General features: G+C 43.5%; 2 protein-coding genes across 6 annotated transcripts; both read left to right on the top strand.

The window, feature by feature from the left end:
• The first annotated feature begins 660 nt into the window (after positions 1 to 660).
• On the top strand, positions 661 to 6,112 carry LOC307206160 (olfactory receptor 1B1-like). 2 transcript variants are annotated; one of them, XM_079958965.1, is made up of 3 exons: positions 661 to 2,251; positions 4,049 to 4,146; positions 5,047 to 6,112. In XM_079958965.1, exons 2-3 carry the CDS (start codon positions 4,134 to 4,136, stop codon positions 5,988 to 5,990), a joined length of 957 nt encoding a protein of 318 aa, XP_079815091.1. In that variant the 5' UTR covers positions 661 to 2,251; positions 4,049 to 4,133; the 3' UTR covers positions 5,991 to 6,112. The 2 variants fall into 2 exon arrangements, with proteins under 2 accessions (XP_079815091.1, XP_079815090.1); XM_079958964.1 differs by lacking the exon at positions 661 to 2,251 and having other exon boundaries at positions 3,568 to 4,146.
• A 1,972-nt stretch (positions 6,113 to 8,084) lies between these two features.
• Positions 8,085 to 14,982, top strand: LOC307206144 (olfactory receptor 1B1-like). Of its 4 annotated transcripts, none has more exons than XM_079958930.1 (3): positions 8,085 to 8,497; positions 10,466 to 10,908; positions 11,790 to 13,971. In XM_079958930.1, the coding sequence occupies exon 3, from the start codon at positions 11,795 to 11,797 to the stop codon at positions 12,734 to 12,736; it is 942 nt and encodes a 313-aa protein (XP_079815056.1). In that variant the 5' UTR covers positions 8,085 to 8,497; positions 10,466 to 10,908; positions 11,790 to 11,794; the 3' UTR covers positions 12,737 to 13,971. The 4 variants fall into 4 exon arrangements, 2 of the variants coding, with proteins under 2 accessions (XP_079815056.1, XP_079815057.1); XM_079958931.1 differs by lacking the exon at positions 8,085 to 8,497 and adding an exon at positions 9,609 to 9,687; XR_013834283.1 differs by lacking the exons at positions 8,085 to 8,497; positions 11,790 to 13,971 and adding an exon at positions 14,482 to 14,982 and having other exon boundaries at positions 9,703 to 10,908.
• Positions 14,983 to 15,807: the final 825 nt, after the last annotated feature.

Genomic DNA, 15,807 nt, shown 5'->3' with positions numbered 1-15,807 from the left:
TGCCTGACATAGGCAGAAGTGTTTCAGTAAAAAGTGTTGTAAACTTAAACAGGGAAATCAGGTAGAGAAAAACTGGACTCCACATCACCATCTGGTGGCACAATGTTATTTCGCACATGTTGTTGTTGTTGTTTAGTCGTTTAGTCGTGTCCGACTCTTCGTGACCCCATGGACCAAAGCACACCAGGCACTTCTGTCTTCCACTGCCTCCCGCAGTTTGGTCAAACTCATGCTGGTAGCTTCAAGAACACTGTCCAACCATCTCGTCCTCTGTTGTCCCCTTCTCCTTGTGCCCTCCATCTTTCCCAACATCAGGGTCTTTTCCAGGGAGTCTTCTCTTCTCGTGAGGTGGCCAAAGTATTGGAGCCTCAGCTTCAGGATCTGTCCTTCCAGTGGGCACTCAGGGCGGATTTCCTTAAGAATTGAGTGGTTTTATCTTCTTGCAGTCCATGGGACTCTCAAGAGTCTCCTCCAGCACCATAATTCAAAAGCATCAATTCTTCAGCGATCAGCCTTCTTGATGGTCCAGCTTTCACTTCCATACATCACTACTGGGAAAACCATAGCTTTTACTATACGGACCTTTGTTGGCAAGGTGATATCTCTACTTTTTAAGATGCTCTCTAGGTTTGTCATTGCTTTTCTCCCAAGAAGCAGGCATCTTTTAATTTCGTGGCTGCTGTCACCATCTGCAGTGATCATGGAGCCCAAGAAAGTAAAATCTCTCACTGCCTCCATTTCTTCCCCTTCTATTTGCCAGGAGGTGATGGGACCAGTGGCCATGATCTTCGTTTTTTTGATGTTGAGTTTCAGACCATATTTTTCCTCTCCTCTTTCACCCTCAATAAAAGGTTCTTTAATTCCTCCTCACTTTCTGCCATCAAGGTTGTGTCATCTGCATATCTGAGGTTGTTGATATTTCTTCCAGCAATCTTAATTCCAGCTAGGGATTCATCCAGCCCAGCCTTTCGCATGATGAATTCTGCATATAAATTAAATAAGCAGGGAGACAATATACAGCCTTGTCGTACTCCTTTCCCAATTTTGAACCAATCAGTTGTTCCATATCCAGTTCTAACTGTAGCTTCTTGTCCCACATAGAGATTTCTCAGGAGACAGATGAGGTGATCAGGCACTCCCATTTCTTTAAGAACTTGCCATAGTTTGCTGTGGTCAACACAGTCAAAGGCTTTTGCATAGTCAATGAAGCAGAAGTACGGTAGATGTCTTTCTGGAACTCTCTAGCTTTCTCCATAATCCAGCGCATGTTTGCAATTTGGTCTCTGGTTCCCCTGCCTCTTCTAAATCCAGCTTGCACTTCTGGGAGTTCTCAGTCCACATACTGCTTGAGCCTTCCTTGTAGAATTTTAAGCATAACCTTGCTAGCGTGAGAAATTAGTGCAATTGTGCGATAGTTGGAGCATTCTTTGGCACTGCCCTTCTTTGGGATTGGGATGTAGACTGATCTTCTCCAATCTTCTGGCCACTGCTGAGTATTCCAAACTTGCTGGCATATTGAGTGTAGCACCTTAACAGCATCATCTTTTAAAATTTTAAATAGTTCAGCTGGAATACCATCACTTCCACTGGCCTTGTTATTTGCAGTGCTTTCTAAGGCCCATTTGACTTCACTCTCCAGGATGTCTAGCTCAAGGTCAGCAACCACACTACCTGGGGTGTACGAGCCATCCATATCTTTCTGGTATAATTCCTTTGTGTATTCTTGCCACCTCTCTTTGATGTCTTCTGCTTCTGTTAGGTCCTTACCACTTTTGTCCTTTATTATGGTAATCTTTGTACGAAATGTTCCTTTCATATCGCACATACAACACATATAAATTGCTTTTTCGTTACCAGTCTAGCTGAATCCATAGAGGTTAAAAAGCAAGGTCAGTTGTAGTCTGTTGCAATCTTTGGTGGCCTGATTTCATGTAAACAGATATGATACAATCCAGTTTATGGGGGGAAACATAAGTTGGGGAAAGGGTGGAATTTTTATACTTGATATATAGAACACAATTGCTAAGTTTTCTTTTTAGAGTTGAAGAGCAGCTATTCTCAAGTGGCTTGTGAGAGATCTCAACAGGCTCCCAATGCAAATCCTTTAACGAGTCCCTTCCTGTTTCTTATCAGAACTTAGAGATACTTAAGCAAAGCAGTTCTGTTGGGTTTTGTTCCATTTTACCCAGTGCTTTTGTTCAAGCCTGAAGATCAAGTTGGCGAGGAGTTAAGAGCATCCAAACAGAGGCAGGTAAGGATGGGTTTAGCTAGTATCTTGAGGCATGCTACAGTCTCTGATGCCCCATTAACTTTTAACACAATGTCTGTAAGTGTGCTAGGCACCCTTTATTTAGACCTTCATCAGCTAGATGAGACAGAATGCGAGTCTGTGGTGGGACTCAATTTGTCTGGCCCAAACCAAGGCAAGGCAAGGAAGCCCTTCTGATGCAAGATCAGGCCAGCACAAAAGTTTGGCGAGAAAATGCTTGTGTGTGTGTTCCTATAGGCATGAGCAACAGAGATCTGTGAATGGAAAGCCTGTGGATATGTTGTGCGCAAGGATGTAAAATGTGGACATTTGATATATGGAAGCACAAAATAGGTAAAGTGATTGTGGGACAGTAGAAGACCTCTAACATGTGCTGTAGCTTGATTGCTCACCTTCACATCCTAAGCTTGTTATTGTGAATTATACTGCCCCATTTTGCGCGGGGAGGTGGGGCAAGTGTTTACCGCAGTCTTCCACCTCTTTGGGTGCTTTCAGACGAGGGCTTAACTTGCAAATGGGTCCTTGAAACATTACAACCATGTGGTGTGCCCTCTGCAAAAAAACACACACCTTTGCATGCATGAGGAACGCTGATCCTACAATAAACAGCCATCAGGAAGCCCCCTTCATTGTTTGCACTGGAGCAGACTAATAGACTGCTTCCAGAAAACCTGTTTATTAATTTGCAGGGAGATTAGATGATAATGGGCATTTAATTATCATTCATTCTGATTTGTGTGCAGAGATACTGCGTGATACTTTAAAGCAAGTGTTAGCTAGGGTTGCCACCCATCCCTAAAAAAGTGTGTCTTTTTCTTTTCGTTTTTGAGAAAAGTGTCCCCTGTCCTGTTTGGACTTCAAACAGAACTACTTTTTCTTCACACATTCAAGCTCCTCCTCAGAATTGCATGGGCAGAGGGTGGGTCTGGTGGAAGGAGGGGAGCAAGAATTTGAATGGGAGCTTGTGCAGGCAGAAAGAGTGGGTCCATTAGGGAGTGAGAGTGAGAGTTATTACGGGAAGAGGGTGGGCTACTTAATCCACACTTTCAGAAGCCACCTGAAAACTGAAACATAGCCATTCTTCAAATTTCATGCTTCTCTGAACTTTGCATTGTGGCTCTTCAGTCAAGTAATGTGTACAAAATGAATTTACTAGGCAAAGTGCTCATTAAAAAATGCATATATTACCAAAAAGAACATACAAAATTGCATTACAATTTGCTTTGTAAAAGCATTCACATAAAATATGCAAACTGGGGGAAAATTGCACTAAAATCCTGATGAATTATCACACAGACATAAAATAAAAAGCACACTGGATGTAGGAATGTGCAGAATTGAGTTTAAGATTACAGGAACCAAAGGAACCAAAATGGACATGTTCACACATCCCTACATCCAGTTCAATATCCATGAAACTGTGATCAGACGATGATGTGATCTTACTAGATGTGATAACAGCAAACCCATATTTTAGAACATGGCTCACCACTACCAAAAAATATGTCCAGTCTGTATCCCTCTCTCTCTCCCTCCCATCTTCTGTCTATATATCTGCTACTGCACTTGACGTCTAGTAAGATGCACAGGGCTAAATGATTATCTGCTATCCACTTCCGCCCACTCAGTCATTCGCTCTCTATACTTCATTCACATGTGCCCTGTGGTCCCCGAATCTGTCAGATTCTTCTTTGATCAGTTATTGCCTTGGTTTTCCATGACATCATCAGGTTGCAAAAGTTAATGCATGCCATGTGAATATATTACTTTGTTCCACAGATTCACGAGCACAACAAATACTCTTAAATTGACTCATTGGGGGCAATCTCGGCCCGAGATCTAGGGACACTGCTGCCAGTGAGAGATGAATGGGCAAGGTAAACCAATGGCTTTACTCAATATAATGCATCTTTATGTGTTGAAAGCACATTAAAGGCAGCCCTGCACCATTTTTTCATTTTTTAATAATTATAAAATAATTTTAACAAATCGGAAATGCACCAGGTCATCACATGCTTGTCGCGTGTTGTTTCTTGTTCCATCCTATGAAAACTGTGAAGGTGGAGCCACAAACGAATAGGTGTGTTGAAAGAATGAGTGTGACTGGTGGTCATTAGCCAGATATAATGCAACAAAACTGGAGAATCATTGTAAGCAGGAAAGGATAGTTCAGAGCAGGAGTGGATAACCTGCGTCCTTCAGATGCTGAACTTCAACTTCCATCATCCCTGACTGTTGACTGTGCTACCTGGGGCAGGTGAGAGTTGAGGTCCAACAACAGTTGGAAGACAACAAGTCCCCCATCTCTGGTTTAGGAGGAGATGACCTTTATCAGTATCCAAACAACTGAATGAGGGGGGGGGGGAATGACCACCTAGTATTTAACGGTAGCTATGCCAGAATATTTATTAAGCAAAAATATTTGATTCTTTATATGGTATCATATTTAGAAATGTTGACAGCACTTTATTGTTGATATGAAATGGTGGGCAGAATCCAAAGGATTTGACAGTATTTGGTAGCTGACAGTTTGTTAATGGCATTCCGCATTTTCCACCTGATACAACCACAAAAGAAAAAGACTGCTCAACAAGTGTAGAAAGGCCAAAATTCACATACTGAGAGTTCAACTTCAGAATCTGCGTACCAAAATTTGCAATCTTAACCACTGAACCATCCCTTTCAGTGTTGTGTTAGATGGGTCTTCCTTTAGGCAGGAAGCTATGCTATGAAGCCCTTTGGCTCATGCCAGCTGTGTGGTGTGTTTCTCTCTGCAGGTCCCATGGACTGTGAGAATGGCACAGACATCGTTGAGTTTGTCCTTCTGGGTTTTTCCACCCAGCCTAAAGAGCAGCCACTCTTGTTCCTAATCTTTCTGCTGATGTATGGAGCAGGACTTCTGGGCAACATCATGATGATCATTCTCATCTCTCTGGATGCCCGACTCCAGACTCCCATGTATTTCTTGCTTCGGAGCCTCTCTGTGGTGGATGTGGGCTTCCTATCAGTCACTGTGCCTCAGATGCTGGCTCACATCATCTCCACTTCCAAGACTATCCCTTTCTACTGCTGCATGGCTCAGTTCTTTTTCTTCTACGTGTTTGGCGTGACTGACCTTCTGATAGTGAGCGTCATGGCTCTGGATCGCTATGTTGCAATTTGCAATCCGCTACACTATACTACGGTAATGAACCAGAAGGTCTGTGGACAGCTGGTCACTGGCTGCTGGATTGTTTCCACCCTCCACTCCATGCTCCATGCCAGCCTCCTCCTGCGTCTCAGTTATCGTGGGGACAACCACTTGTTCCATTACTTTTGTGACCATCAGCCCCTCCTGCAGCTGTCCTGCTCAGACACCAGCGTCAATGAAGCCCTCATCTTCTTTGAAGGTGTCATCGTCGTTCTTGGACCTTTTGTGTTAATCATCCTCACCTACGTCCGCATTGTGGTAGCTGTGATGAAGTTATCTTCTTCGGGGAGGCGCAAAGCTTTCTCCACCTGTGGCTCCCACCTCACCATGGTGACCCTCTTCTATGGAGCTATCATTGCTGTCTACTTTCTGCCAACATCCAGCTACTCATCCCAGCGAGGGGCTGTCTTTGCTGTGGTGTACACTGTCATCACCCCAATGTCCAACCCTTACATCTACAGCCTCAGGAACAAAGATGTCAAGGAAGCTCTGTGGGATCTCCTGGGGAAGAGGGTCTTTTTTCAACAGTAATCGTGAGAGGTTTGTTAACAGGCTATGATGTACTGAATCCTATTCAGATGTGGATGTCTAAAGGGAATAATGGAACCTTGTTCTGCGTAAGTTCGTTTGTTCATTCAGATATTTGTATTTCACCTCTCTTCTTCTTTTCTAATAATTTTTATTAAATTTTTGATTTTTCAATTTCAAATAAACATTTTGCAAACTTTAAAATATCCAGTGATTTCCCTTCTTCTCTTTCCATGGTTCATTCTACGTAGCCTACATCCTGGCATATTTTACTGTAACCATTCAGATCAGTTTTCCACTTTTACATCCATCAAAAATTATTTACTCTGTTGAATTTATCTTCATGCTGCCAGCGTTTTCAGATGTGTACAGTTATTTTCCATATATTCAATAAATGTTTTCCAGTCTTCTTGAAACATATGCTCTTCTTGCTCTCTTAGTCTATATGTTAAATCTGCAAGTTGTGCATATTCTGTCAAATTTAAGTTGCCAATCCTCTTTAGTTGGGACCTCACTCACTTTCCATTTGGGAGCTAATAAAACACGGGCTGTAGTTGTTGCACACATAAATAACCTTTTTTCTACACCTGAGAATTTCAGTATGGATTATCCCCAACAAAAAGGACTCTGATTTTGGGGGATAAAATAGTTTTGAATGTTTTTTTTCCAATTCATCATAAATCATTTCCGAATACACTTTTACCTTTTTACATGTCCACCACATGTGGAAGAATTTATTCCGCCTCTCTTCTAGCCTGGGACAATAGTGAAGGAACAGTTGTCATGCAGCGATAAAGCATATATTTTGCATGCAAACTGTTCCAGACTCCATTCGTGACAACTCCAGATATAACGAGGAAAGATTCCACTCTGAAATGCTAGAGAGCTGCTGTCAAGCAGTGAAGAAAATTAGTGAGCATTGTGGGCCAACAGTCCAACTTAATATAAAGCAGTTTTCTAGTAGGTGGCAGACAACAATAATCTAAATTCCCCTGAACTAGGAATAGCTAAGATGGTGCCCTCCAGATGTTGTTGGAATCCAGCTCCCATCATCCCTGAGCATTGGCTGTGCTGGCTGGGTCTAATGGGAGTTTTATATATATATATATATATATATATAATATTTATTAATAGTTTTTTTTTAAATTATAACATAATAAACAAAACATACAAAAAACATCACATTTCATAACATATTTTCTTATCCTTTTTGGACTTCCTCACATCTCCCTCTCCTACGTTCCAAAATATAAAAATTAATTCAGCAGTTTATCACCTTGTCCCCACCTTATCTAATTTTCCAATGTTATATCTTAAATTTTAGATATATTCATTTGACTTTTTAAAACTTTTTAGTTTAGCCTTATCATTATCTAAAAGTTGATTTTTTCCTAAATTTAGCTTATCTTCATAGTTCAGTTTATCTAATTCAATGGTGCCAAGTTGTTTGTGATCAAGCATCCTCCTTAACATTCATAGTTTACAATATTTTTTGCAAATAGTCCTTAAATTTCTTCCAATCTTCTTCCACCGTCTCCTCTCCCAGGTCTCGAATTCTGCCAGTCATCTCAGCCAGTTCCATATAGTCTATCAGTTGCATCTGCCATTCTTCCAGTGTGGGTAGATCTTGGGTTTTCCAATGCTTAGCAACGAGTATCCTTGCTGCTATTGTTGCATACATAAAAAATGTTCGGTCATTCCTTAGCACCCTCTGGTCAACGATGCCCAAAAGGAAGGCCTCAGGTTTCTTAAGGAAGGTATACTTAAATACCTTTTTCAGCTCATTGTATATCATTTCCCAGAAGGCCTTAACCCTAGGGCAAGTCCACCAGAGGTGAAAGAACGTTCCTTCACTTTCCCTGCATTTCCAACACTTATTATCAGACAAGTGGTATATTTTTGCAAGTTTGACTGGGGTCATGTACCATCTATATATCATTTTCATTACATTTTCTTTCAAAGCATTACATGCAGTGAAATTCAGCCCAATGGTCCATAACTTTTCCCAGTCCTCAAACATAATATTATACCCAATGTCCTGTGCCCACTTTATCATAGCCGATTTAACCATTTCATCTTGTGTGTTCCATTTTGTTCCTCAGTCATTTGTGCATATATTTCAGCCAGAGCACCACTTATTCTAGCTCTCAAGATCATCGTTTTATCTTCCTCTCTCACTTGAAAATTGTGACAGGCTCTCTCAAAGGATACTAAAAATGCTTCTGGGCTATCCTTATGCCTAAACTCAGGAAAGCGTTTTAAATCTATCTTCATTTGATTCTGCCCATCGGTGTTATTACTATTATTTTGATTTTCCAATCATACCATTAATTCCAACCGTCTCATCTCTAACTGAGACCACTGCTATTCCCTTTCCTGCTCAGCCCTCAATTTTTCTTTTTCCAATTCTTGTTCAGTTGTATTTTTCTCAAGCTCTAATTTCAAGTTATATTCTTGTACAATTTTCCACTTTTCGAAATCCTCTGAGAACTGTGGAACTTCTACTTCAGGTGGGGTTTTAGTCATCTCTTCTATTCTCGTTTCCTCCCCCTGGGGATTCCCATTCTCTTCCCCAGAGCTTTCATGTGGGTTTTCTCTCACAGGGCGCTTGGTCTTCTTGGGGGGGCATTATGTGTGAGTTAGTATTTTGCACTAATTAATTAAATAAGAGAATTTTACTCTCAACACTGTTCCTCCCGGCTTGGCTTTTCAATACCTTGATCCCCAAAGTATAGCTTTAGGTTTTTGCCTCTAACCTTTCAAGCTTACTTCCACTGACCCTGAGCCTAAGCCTCTGCCAGAACAGTCTTCTTGTGCTGGTCCCGTGGGTTAACCCGTGAGGCGAGGTCCGAGTCCAGTCCGAGGTCAAAGGTGCAGTATGGAGGAAGTCCATCAAAGCTGAAGCTGGGCACAGGGGAGAAGAGTGAGGTCAGGAGCTCCAGCAAGAAAGCAGGACAGGGTTCAGGCAGGAACTGGCTACCAACAATGTTGCTCCCGCAACCTGGGACTGGCTGGCTTTTACAGTGGTGCCACGCAAGACGAATGCCTCGCAAGACGGAAAACCCGCTAGACGAAAGGGTTTTCCGTTTTGGTGGCGCTTCGCTAAACGAATTTCCTATGGGCTTGCTTCGCAAGACGAAAATGTATTGCGAGTTCCTGCGGGGTTTTTTTCCTTCCCCCCCTTTTTCTAAGCCGCTAAGCCGCTTATCAGCTGATCCGCTAAGCCGCTAAGCCGCTTATCAGCTGATCCGCTAAGCCGCTTATCAGCTGATCCGCTAAGCCGCTAAGCCGCTTATCAGCTGATCCGCTAAGCCGCTAATAGCGCTAATCCGCTAAGCTGTCAAAGGGCTTGCTTTGCAAGACGAAAAAACCGCAAGACGAAGAGACTCGCGGAACGGATTCTTTTCGTCTTGCGAGGCACCACTGTATCTGCCCCGAGGCATAGGGCGGCCCAGGTCCACAGGTGACTCGCCTCTCCTGGCTTGGAGGAGAACACTCCTCCTGCGGGAACTTATTTCCCTCCGCCTCTCTGCCCTAAGCCTCTGCAGCTCAGGAGAGGCTGGAGGGTTACCTGACCCAGAGGCAACCTCAGCTTCCCCTGATGGGACTGAGAGTGGAGCACCTGCAGGCAATGGGTCCTCCATCCCCTCAGGAGCCAGAGCAGACTCAGCTGGTGCCTGCACCTGAGGATCCAGCACAGGTGAGGACCCTTCAGGCTCAAGCTCCAGCCCCGGCCCAGCTGGTTCTGGAGGCGGGAGATCCTGTGCAGGCTGGGATTCCTCAGGTTCAGCATCCGAATCTGAATCCCAGGCCATCACACTTCTGAGATCTCTTGCTCTTATTGTGATCTCGGCTTCGCAGTAATCTGGGGTTTACCTCAATCACACCCTCGGGCCAGTTAATCACTTCACCAATTTACCCTTCCCCTCTCCAGGTGTATTGCTTCCCCTCACAGGCTCTTAGACTTATTGAATCCCGCCGCTGCCGCCACTTTTCTGTGGTGATCACACAAGGTCCCCGGACGTTTCACCGTCTATTGATCCCTGTGCCACCACTTTATTTCTCGCTGCCACTACCCAGGCCCTACCTGGTAAAATACTGAGTCCAGTCAGGGTTAAATTGGAACATAAACTTCTGTTTATTTATTGCAGTTTAACAAGCGTGTGGTTTCTTAAACAGTCTCAGTCAATTACAATCATGGGGTGCCTATCCAGACCTATATGTTCCGCTACCTGCTCTCACTCACTAAACCACCTCTCAGATATTTACTTGTCTTCCTAGCTCCTAACTGTTCCTGACTCAGTTTATTTTGCTACACTCACTCAACCTACCCACAGACTCCATCCTAATTCACTCCCACTCCAACCAACCACCCAACGAACTCTCCCTTCGTCCCTCCCAGAGCTGGTTTAATAGACCCTCTGACTCCACCCCCCTGGGTTCTGATTGGGTAACCTGTTTAACTATTTCACCTCCAGCACTCTCATATGTTACTGTCACAGCAGGAAAGAGATGCTATCTGATTTGTAGATCCTGGCAGCTGGGGGCTCGGATGTGGACTGGGTGTGAAAAGGCTATCAGGCAATTTACCGCTCAAGAGCCTGATACATGTCAGAAAAGTCTGGGAACAAAGAAGCAGTCTTTTGATCTCAAGGTCCTTTGAGCATAAACAAAGTTCAGCTGTGCTGGTCTCCTGATAATCAGCAGATATAGTCCCATCATACAGCCATTGGTAATTGGTAATTAACCTAAAGAAATGATTGGCCCCTAAACCCCTTCTCCACGTGGGATTCTCAAGGATAAAGCTTTGGGGAATTCAGATGAAAACTGCAGAACAGCTTGCCCTGGCATTTGTTGCCAGAAGGCGTTTGACCAGCAAAGAGATTTTGACTACTCGCTGTGCTTTGAACTATTGGATTTTGTGAGTATGTTTCAGTTAGCTATATTTTATAATGTTTTCTATTTTCTGTTTGTAACATTCCAAGAAATGTGCAAACTTTTACTTTCTGAGTGGCTTTTTCAATAAACTTGGAAAAGGACTTTTACCTTTTGTGTCTTTTGCCCAGAGAAGCTAAACTGGTGCCTGACCCCTTGGTACATCTATCTGTTGCATTTCTGTCTGTGTCATGGTACAGTGACACAGGACTGGCAACCCGGTAAATAACAAAGTGGGGTTCTCCTCCTTGGACCCCATTTGAGGGTGCCCAGGAAAGGAGGTGGTGGCAGCTTACTGTTTGGCTTGTGACTTGCAATACCTTGTGACCTCTCCCTCTCCCTGCCAGGTCCTTCCAGCATTTGGAGGACAGGTTGGGGTGGATAGCCCGTGCAATTACTACACAGGTAGTTATGCTATGAAACTGGGACGCAGGTGGCGCTGTGGGTTAAAGCCTCAGCGCCTAGGACTTGCCGATCGAAAGGTCGGCGGTTCGAATCCCTGCGGCGGGGTGCGCTCCCGCTGCTGTTGGCAGGTCCCAGCGCCTGCCAACCTAGCAGTTCAAAAGCACCTCCGGGTGCAAGTAGATAAATAGGGACCGCTTACCAGCGGGAAGGTAAACGGCGTTTCCGTGTGCGGCTCTGGCTCTGGCTCTGGCTCTGGCCAGAGCAGCGATGTCACGCTGGCCACGTGACCCGGAAGTGTCTCCGCACAGCACTGGCCCCTGGCCTCTTAAGTGAGATGGGCGCACAACCCCAGAGTCTGTCAAGACTGGCTCGTACGGGCAGGGGTACCTTTACCTTTACCTTTTAGTTATGCTATGAAGCCCTTTGGCTCATGCCAGCTGTGTGGTGTGTTTCTCTCTGCAGGTCCCATGGACTGTGAGAATGGCACAGACATCGTTGAGTTTGTCCTTCTGGGTTTTTCCACCCAGCCTAAAGAGCAGCCACTCTTGTTCCTAATCTTTCTGCTGATGTATGGAGCAGGACTTCTGGGCAACATCATGATGATCATTCTCATCTCTCTGGATGCCCGACTCCAGACTCCCATGTATTTCTTGCTTCGGAGCCTCTCTGTGGTGGATGTGGGCTTCCTATCAGTCACTGTGCCTCAGATGCTGGCTCACATCATCTCCACTTCCAAGACTATCCCTTTCTACTGCTGCATGGCTCAGTTCTTCTTCTTCTGCGTGTTTGGCGTGACTGACCTTCTGATAGTGAGTGTCATGGCTCTGGATCGCTATGTTGCAATTTGCAATCCACTACACTACACTACGGTAATGAACCAGAAGGTCTGTGGACACCTGGTCGCTGGCTGCTGGATTGTTTCTACCCTCCACTCCATGCTCCATGCCAGCCTCCTCCTGCATCTCAGTTATCGTGGGGACAACCACTTGTTCCATTACTTTTGTGACCATCAGCCCCTCCTGCAGCTGTCCTGCTCAGACACCAGCGTCAATGAAGCCCTCATCTTCTTTGAAGGTTCCATCATCCTTCTTGGACCTTGTGTATTAATCTTCCTCACCTACATCCGCATTGTGGTAGCTGTGATGAAGTTATCTTCGGGGAGGCGCAAAGCTTTCTCCACCTGTGGCTCCCACCTCACCATGGTGACCCTCTTCTATGGAGCTATCATTGCTGCCTACTTTCTGCCAAAATCCAGCTACTCATCGCATCGAGGGGCTGTCTTTGCTGTGGTGTACACTGTCATCACCCCAATGTCCAACCCTTACATCTACAGCCTCAGGAACAAAGATGTCAAGGAAGCTCTGTGGGGTCTCCTGGGGAAGAGGGTCTTTTTTCAACAGGAATCGTGAGAGGTTTGTTAACAGGCATCTCATGTTGCCACTGTATCAGCTATGATGTACTGAATCTGATTCAGACGTGGATGGCTAAAGGGAATAATGGGACCTTGTTCAACGTATGCACGTTCATTCAAATATTTGTATTCCGCCTCTCTTCTTCTTTTATAATATTTATTAAATTTTCAATTTTTCAATTTCAAATAAACATTTTACAAACTTTAAAATATCCAGTGATTTCCCTTCTTCTCTTTCCATGGTTCATTCTATGTAGCCTACATCCTGGCATATTTTACTGTAAGCTTTCAGATCAGTTTTCCACTTTTACATCCATCAAAAATTATTTACTCTGTTGAATTTATCTTCATGCTGCCAGCGTTTTGAGCTGTATACAGTTATTTTCCATATATTCAATAAATGTATTCCAGTCTTCTAGAAACATATGTTCTTCTTGCTCTCTTATTCGATATGTTAAATCTGCAAGTTGTGCATATTCTGTCAAATTTAAGTTGCCAATCCTCTTTAGTTGGGACCTCACTCACTTTCCATTTGGGGGCTAATAAAACACGATCTGTAGTTGTTGCACACATAAATAACCTTTTTCCAACACCTGGGAATTTCAGTCTGTATTATCCCCAACAAAAAGGACTCTGGTTTTTGTGGGATAGAGGTTTTGAACATTTTTCTCCAATTCATTATAAATCATTTCCCAATACACTTTTACCTTTTTACATGTCCACCACTTGTGGAAGATTGTATTCTACCTCTCTGGGACAATACTGAAGGAACAGCTGTCATGCAGCGATAAAGCATATATTTTGCATGCAAAATGTTCCAGACTCCATTCCTGACAACTCCAAATATAACGAGGAAAGATTCCACTCTGAAATGCTAGAGAGCAGCTGTCAGGCAGTGAATATAATTAGTGAGCATTGTGGGCTAATAGTCCAACTTAATATAAAGCAGTTTTCTAGAAGGCAGCAGACAACAATAATCTAAATTCCCCTGAACTAGGAATAGCTAAGATGGTGCCCTCCAGATGTTGTTGGAATCCAGCTCCCATCATCCCTGAGCATTGGCTGTGGTCTAATGGGAGTTTTGAAGGCACCATGTTGACTATCCCAGCCTAAACTAAATATAGTGGTACCTCGGTTTTTGAACGTAATCCATTCTGGAAGACTGTTCGACTTCTGAAATGTTCAAAAACTGAGGTGCAAAGGGCTGGCTGCAGGTTCAATTAAGAAAATTGAAAAGCAGGCAGCAGAACTTCTGAGGTGTGTTCGAAAACTGAAGCATTTACTTCCGGGTTTTCGGCGTTCGAAAACTGAAACGTTCAGCTTCCCGAGACACTCAAAAAACGAGGTTCCACTGTAGCTCACAGACACTCACTTGCTCTCTCGCATACCTTGTACAACTAAAAAACTAACATCAGCCAAAGTTAAGCATTTCTTACTTCCATAGATTTCAAGGAGATAAATTTAAGAGCCCATGCTGAACTCCAACAATGCTAAAAGGTTCTACACTTAGGAAAGAAGAACCAGCTGCACAAATATAAGTTGGGGACACCTGGCTTATTGGCAGTACCTGTGAAAATGATCTTGGGGTCTTAGTAGACCACAAGCTTAACAAGAGTCAACAGTGTGATGCACCCTTTTAAATGTGTTTGGGGGAGCAATTATTGGTTTGTTTTTGTCCTTGTTTTTATTATGTATTGTGTGTGGTTTTTATCTTGTATATTTTATGTTGCAAACTGCCCTTAGATCTACAGATGAAGGGCAGTACACAAATTAATAAATAACAAGAACAAGAACGACAACAATAATGTGAGTGGTGGAATTTGAAAAAACAAGCGAAGGAAGAACAGACTGTAAAGTGCGAACATGGCAAGGGAAAAAAAGGGGGGGGATGAAGGTATTATAATGCCAGCAGATCTAAGGAATATCCAAATACCCTTGAGCCTGATTATAGTAGGTGTACAGCAGAGTGAAGAAAACAGCCGCAGGTCAAAGCGAGGTGGAAGAAAGGATCTCTGAATAAAACAAAAAAAAACCATTAACAATAAAGGTGTAGAAGAAAAACAATAAAAACAGATAGTGATGGCAGCAAAGAAAGGGGCCACAGAGGAAATTCCCAGGAAACTTTGAATGAAAGAGGCAGGAGATAAGGACAAACTGGATTGAACAGAGAATGATTTTTAAAACTTATAGACATGAAGAGCAGATAGGCTGCTTACTGACAAAACAATTAAGAAATAACACTCAAAATGTATTGAATATTATTGAACTCTTAGAAAAGAAGAATGAAAAAGAGGCTATCTTAATATTTCTGGATACTGAAAAAGCATTTGACAATGCCTCTTGGGCATTTATGAAGATAACTATGGAAATTATGCACTTTGGGATAGCATTTATCAATAGGGTTGGAAGCTATATATATATGAATCACTGGGCAAAAATATTAATCCATGCCTCAGATGTGGCACTGAAGACCTCAAAAGGCTTTTGGTACAGTGGTACCTTGGGTTACAGACACTTCAGGTTACAGACTCCACTAACCCAGAAATAGTACTTCGGGTTAAGAACTTTGCTTCAGGATGAGAAAAGAAATCGCGCAGCAGCAGCAGTGGGAGGCCCTATTAGCTAAAGTGGTACCTCAGGTTAAGAACAGTTTCAGGTTAAGAATGGACCTCCGGAATGAATTAAGTTCTTAACCCGAGATACCACTGTATTGGGTAACTTGTACATCCTCACCAAGTTAGTCTTGTCTGTGACAGCTTGGTTTCTTATGTCTGCTATGACAACCATGGTTCTCTGTCAACCTACATCAGGCCAAAATGCATCTGGCAGGACACATACAGTGGTACCTCAGGTTGCATACGCTTCAGGTTACATATGCTTCAGGTTACAGACTCCGCTAACGCAGAAGTAGTGCTTCAGGTTGAGAACAGAAATCGTGCTCCAGCGGCACAGCAGCAGCAGGAGGCCCCATTAGCTAAAGTGGTGCTTCAGGTTAAGAACAGTTTCAGGTTAAGTACGGACCTCCGGAACGAATTAAGTACTTGACCCGTGGTACCACTGTACTGGATC

The sequence above is a fragment of the Podarcis cretensis genome, assembly GCF_951804945.1.
Source record: "Podarcis cretensis genome assembly, chromosome: 17".
In the NCBI taxonomy this organism is placed as follows: Eukaryota; Metazoa; Chordata; class Lepidosauria; order Squamata; family Lacertidae; genus Podarcis; species Podarcis cretensis.
This window is presented reverse-complemented; position numbering and strand designations above follow the sequence as displayed.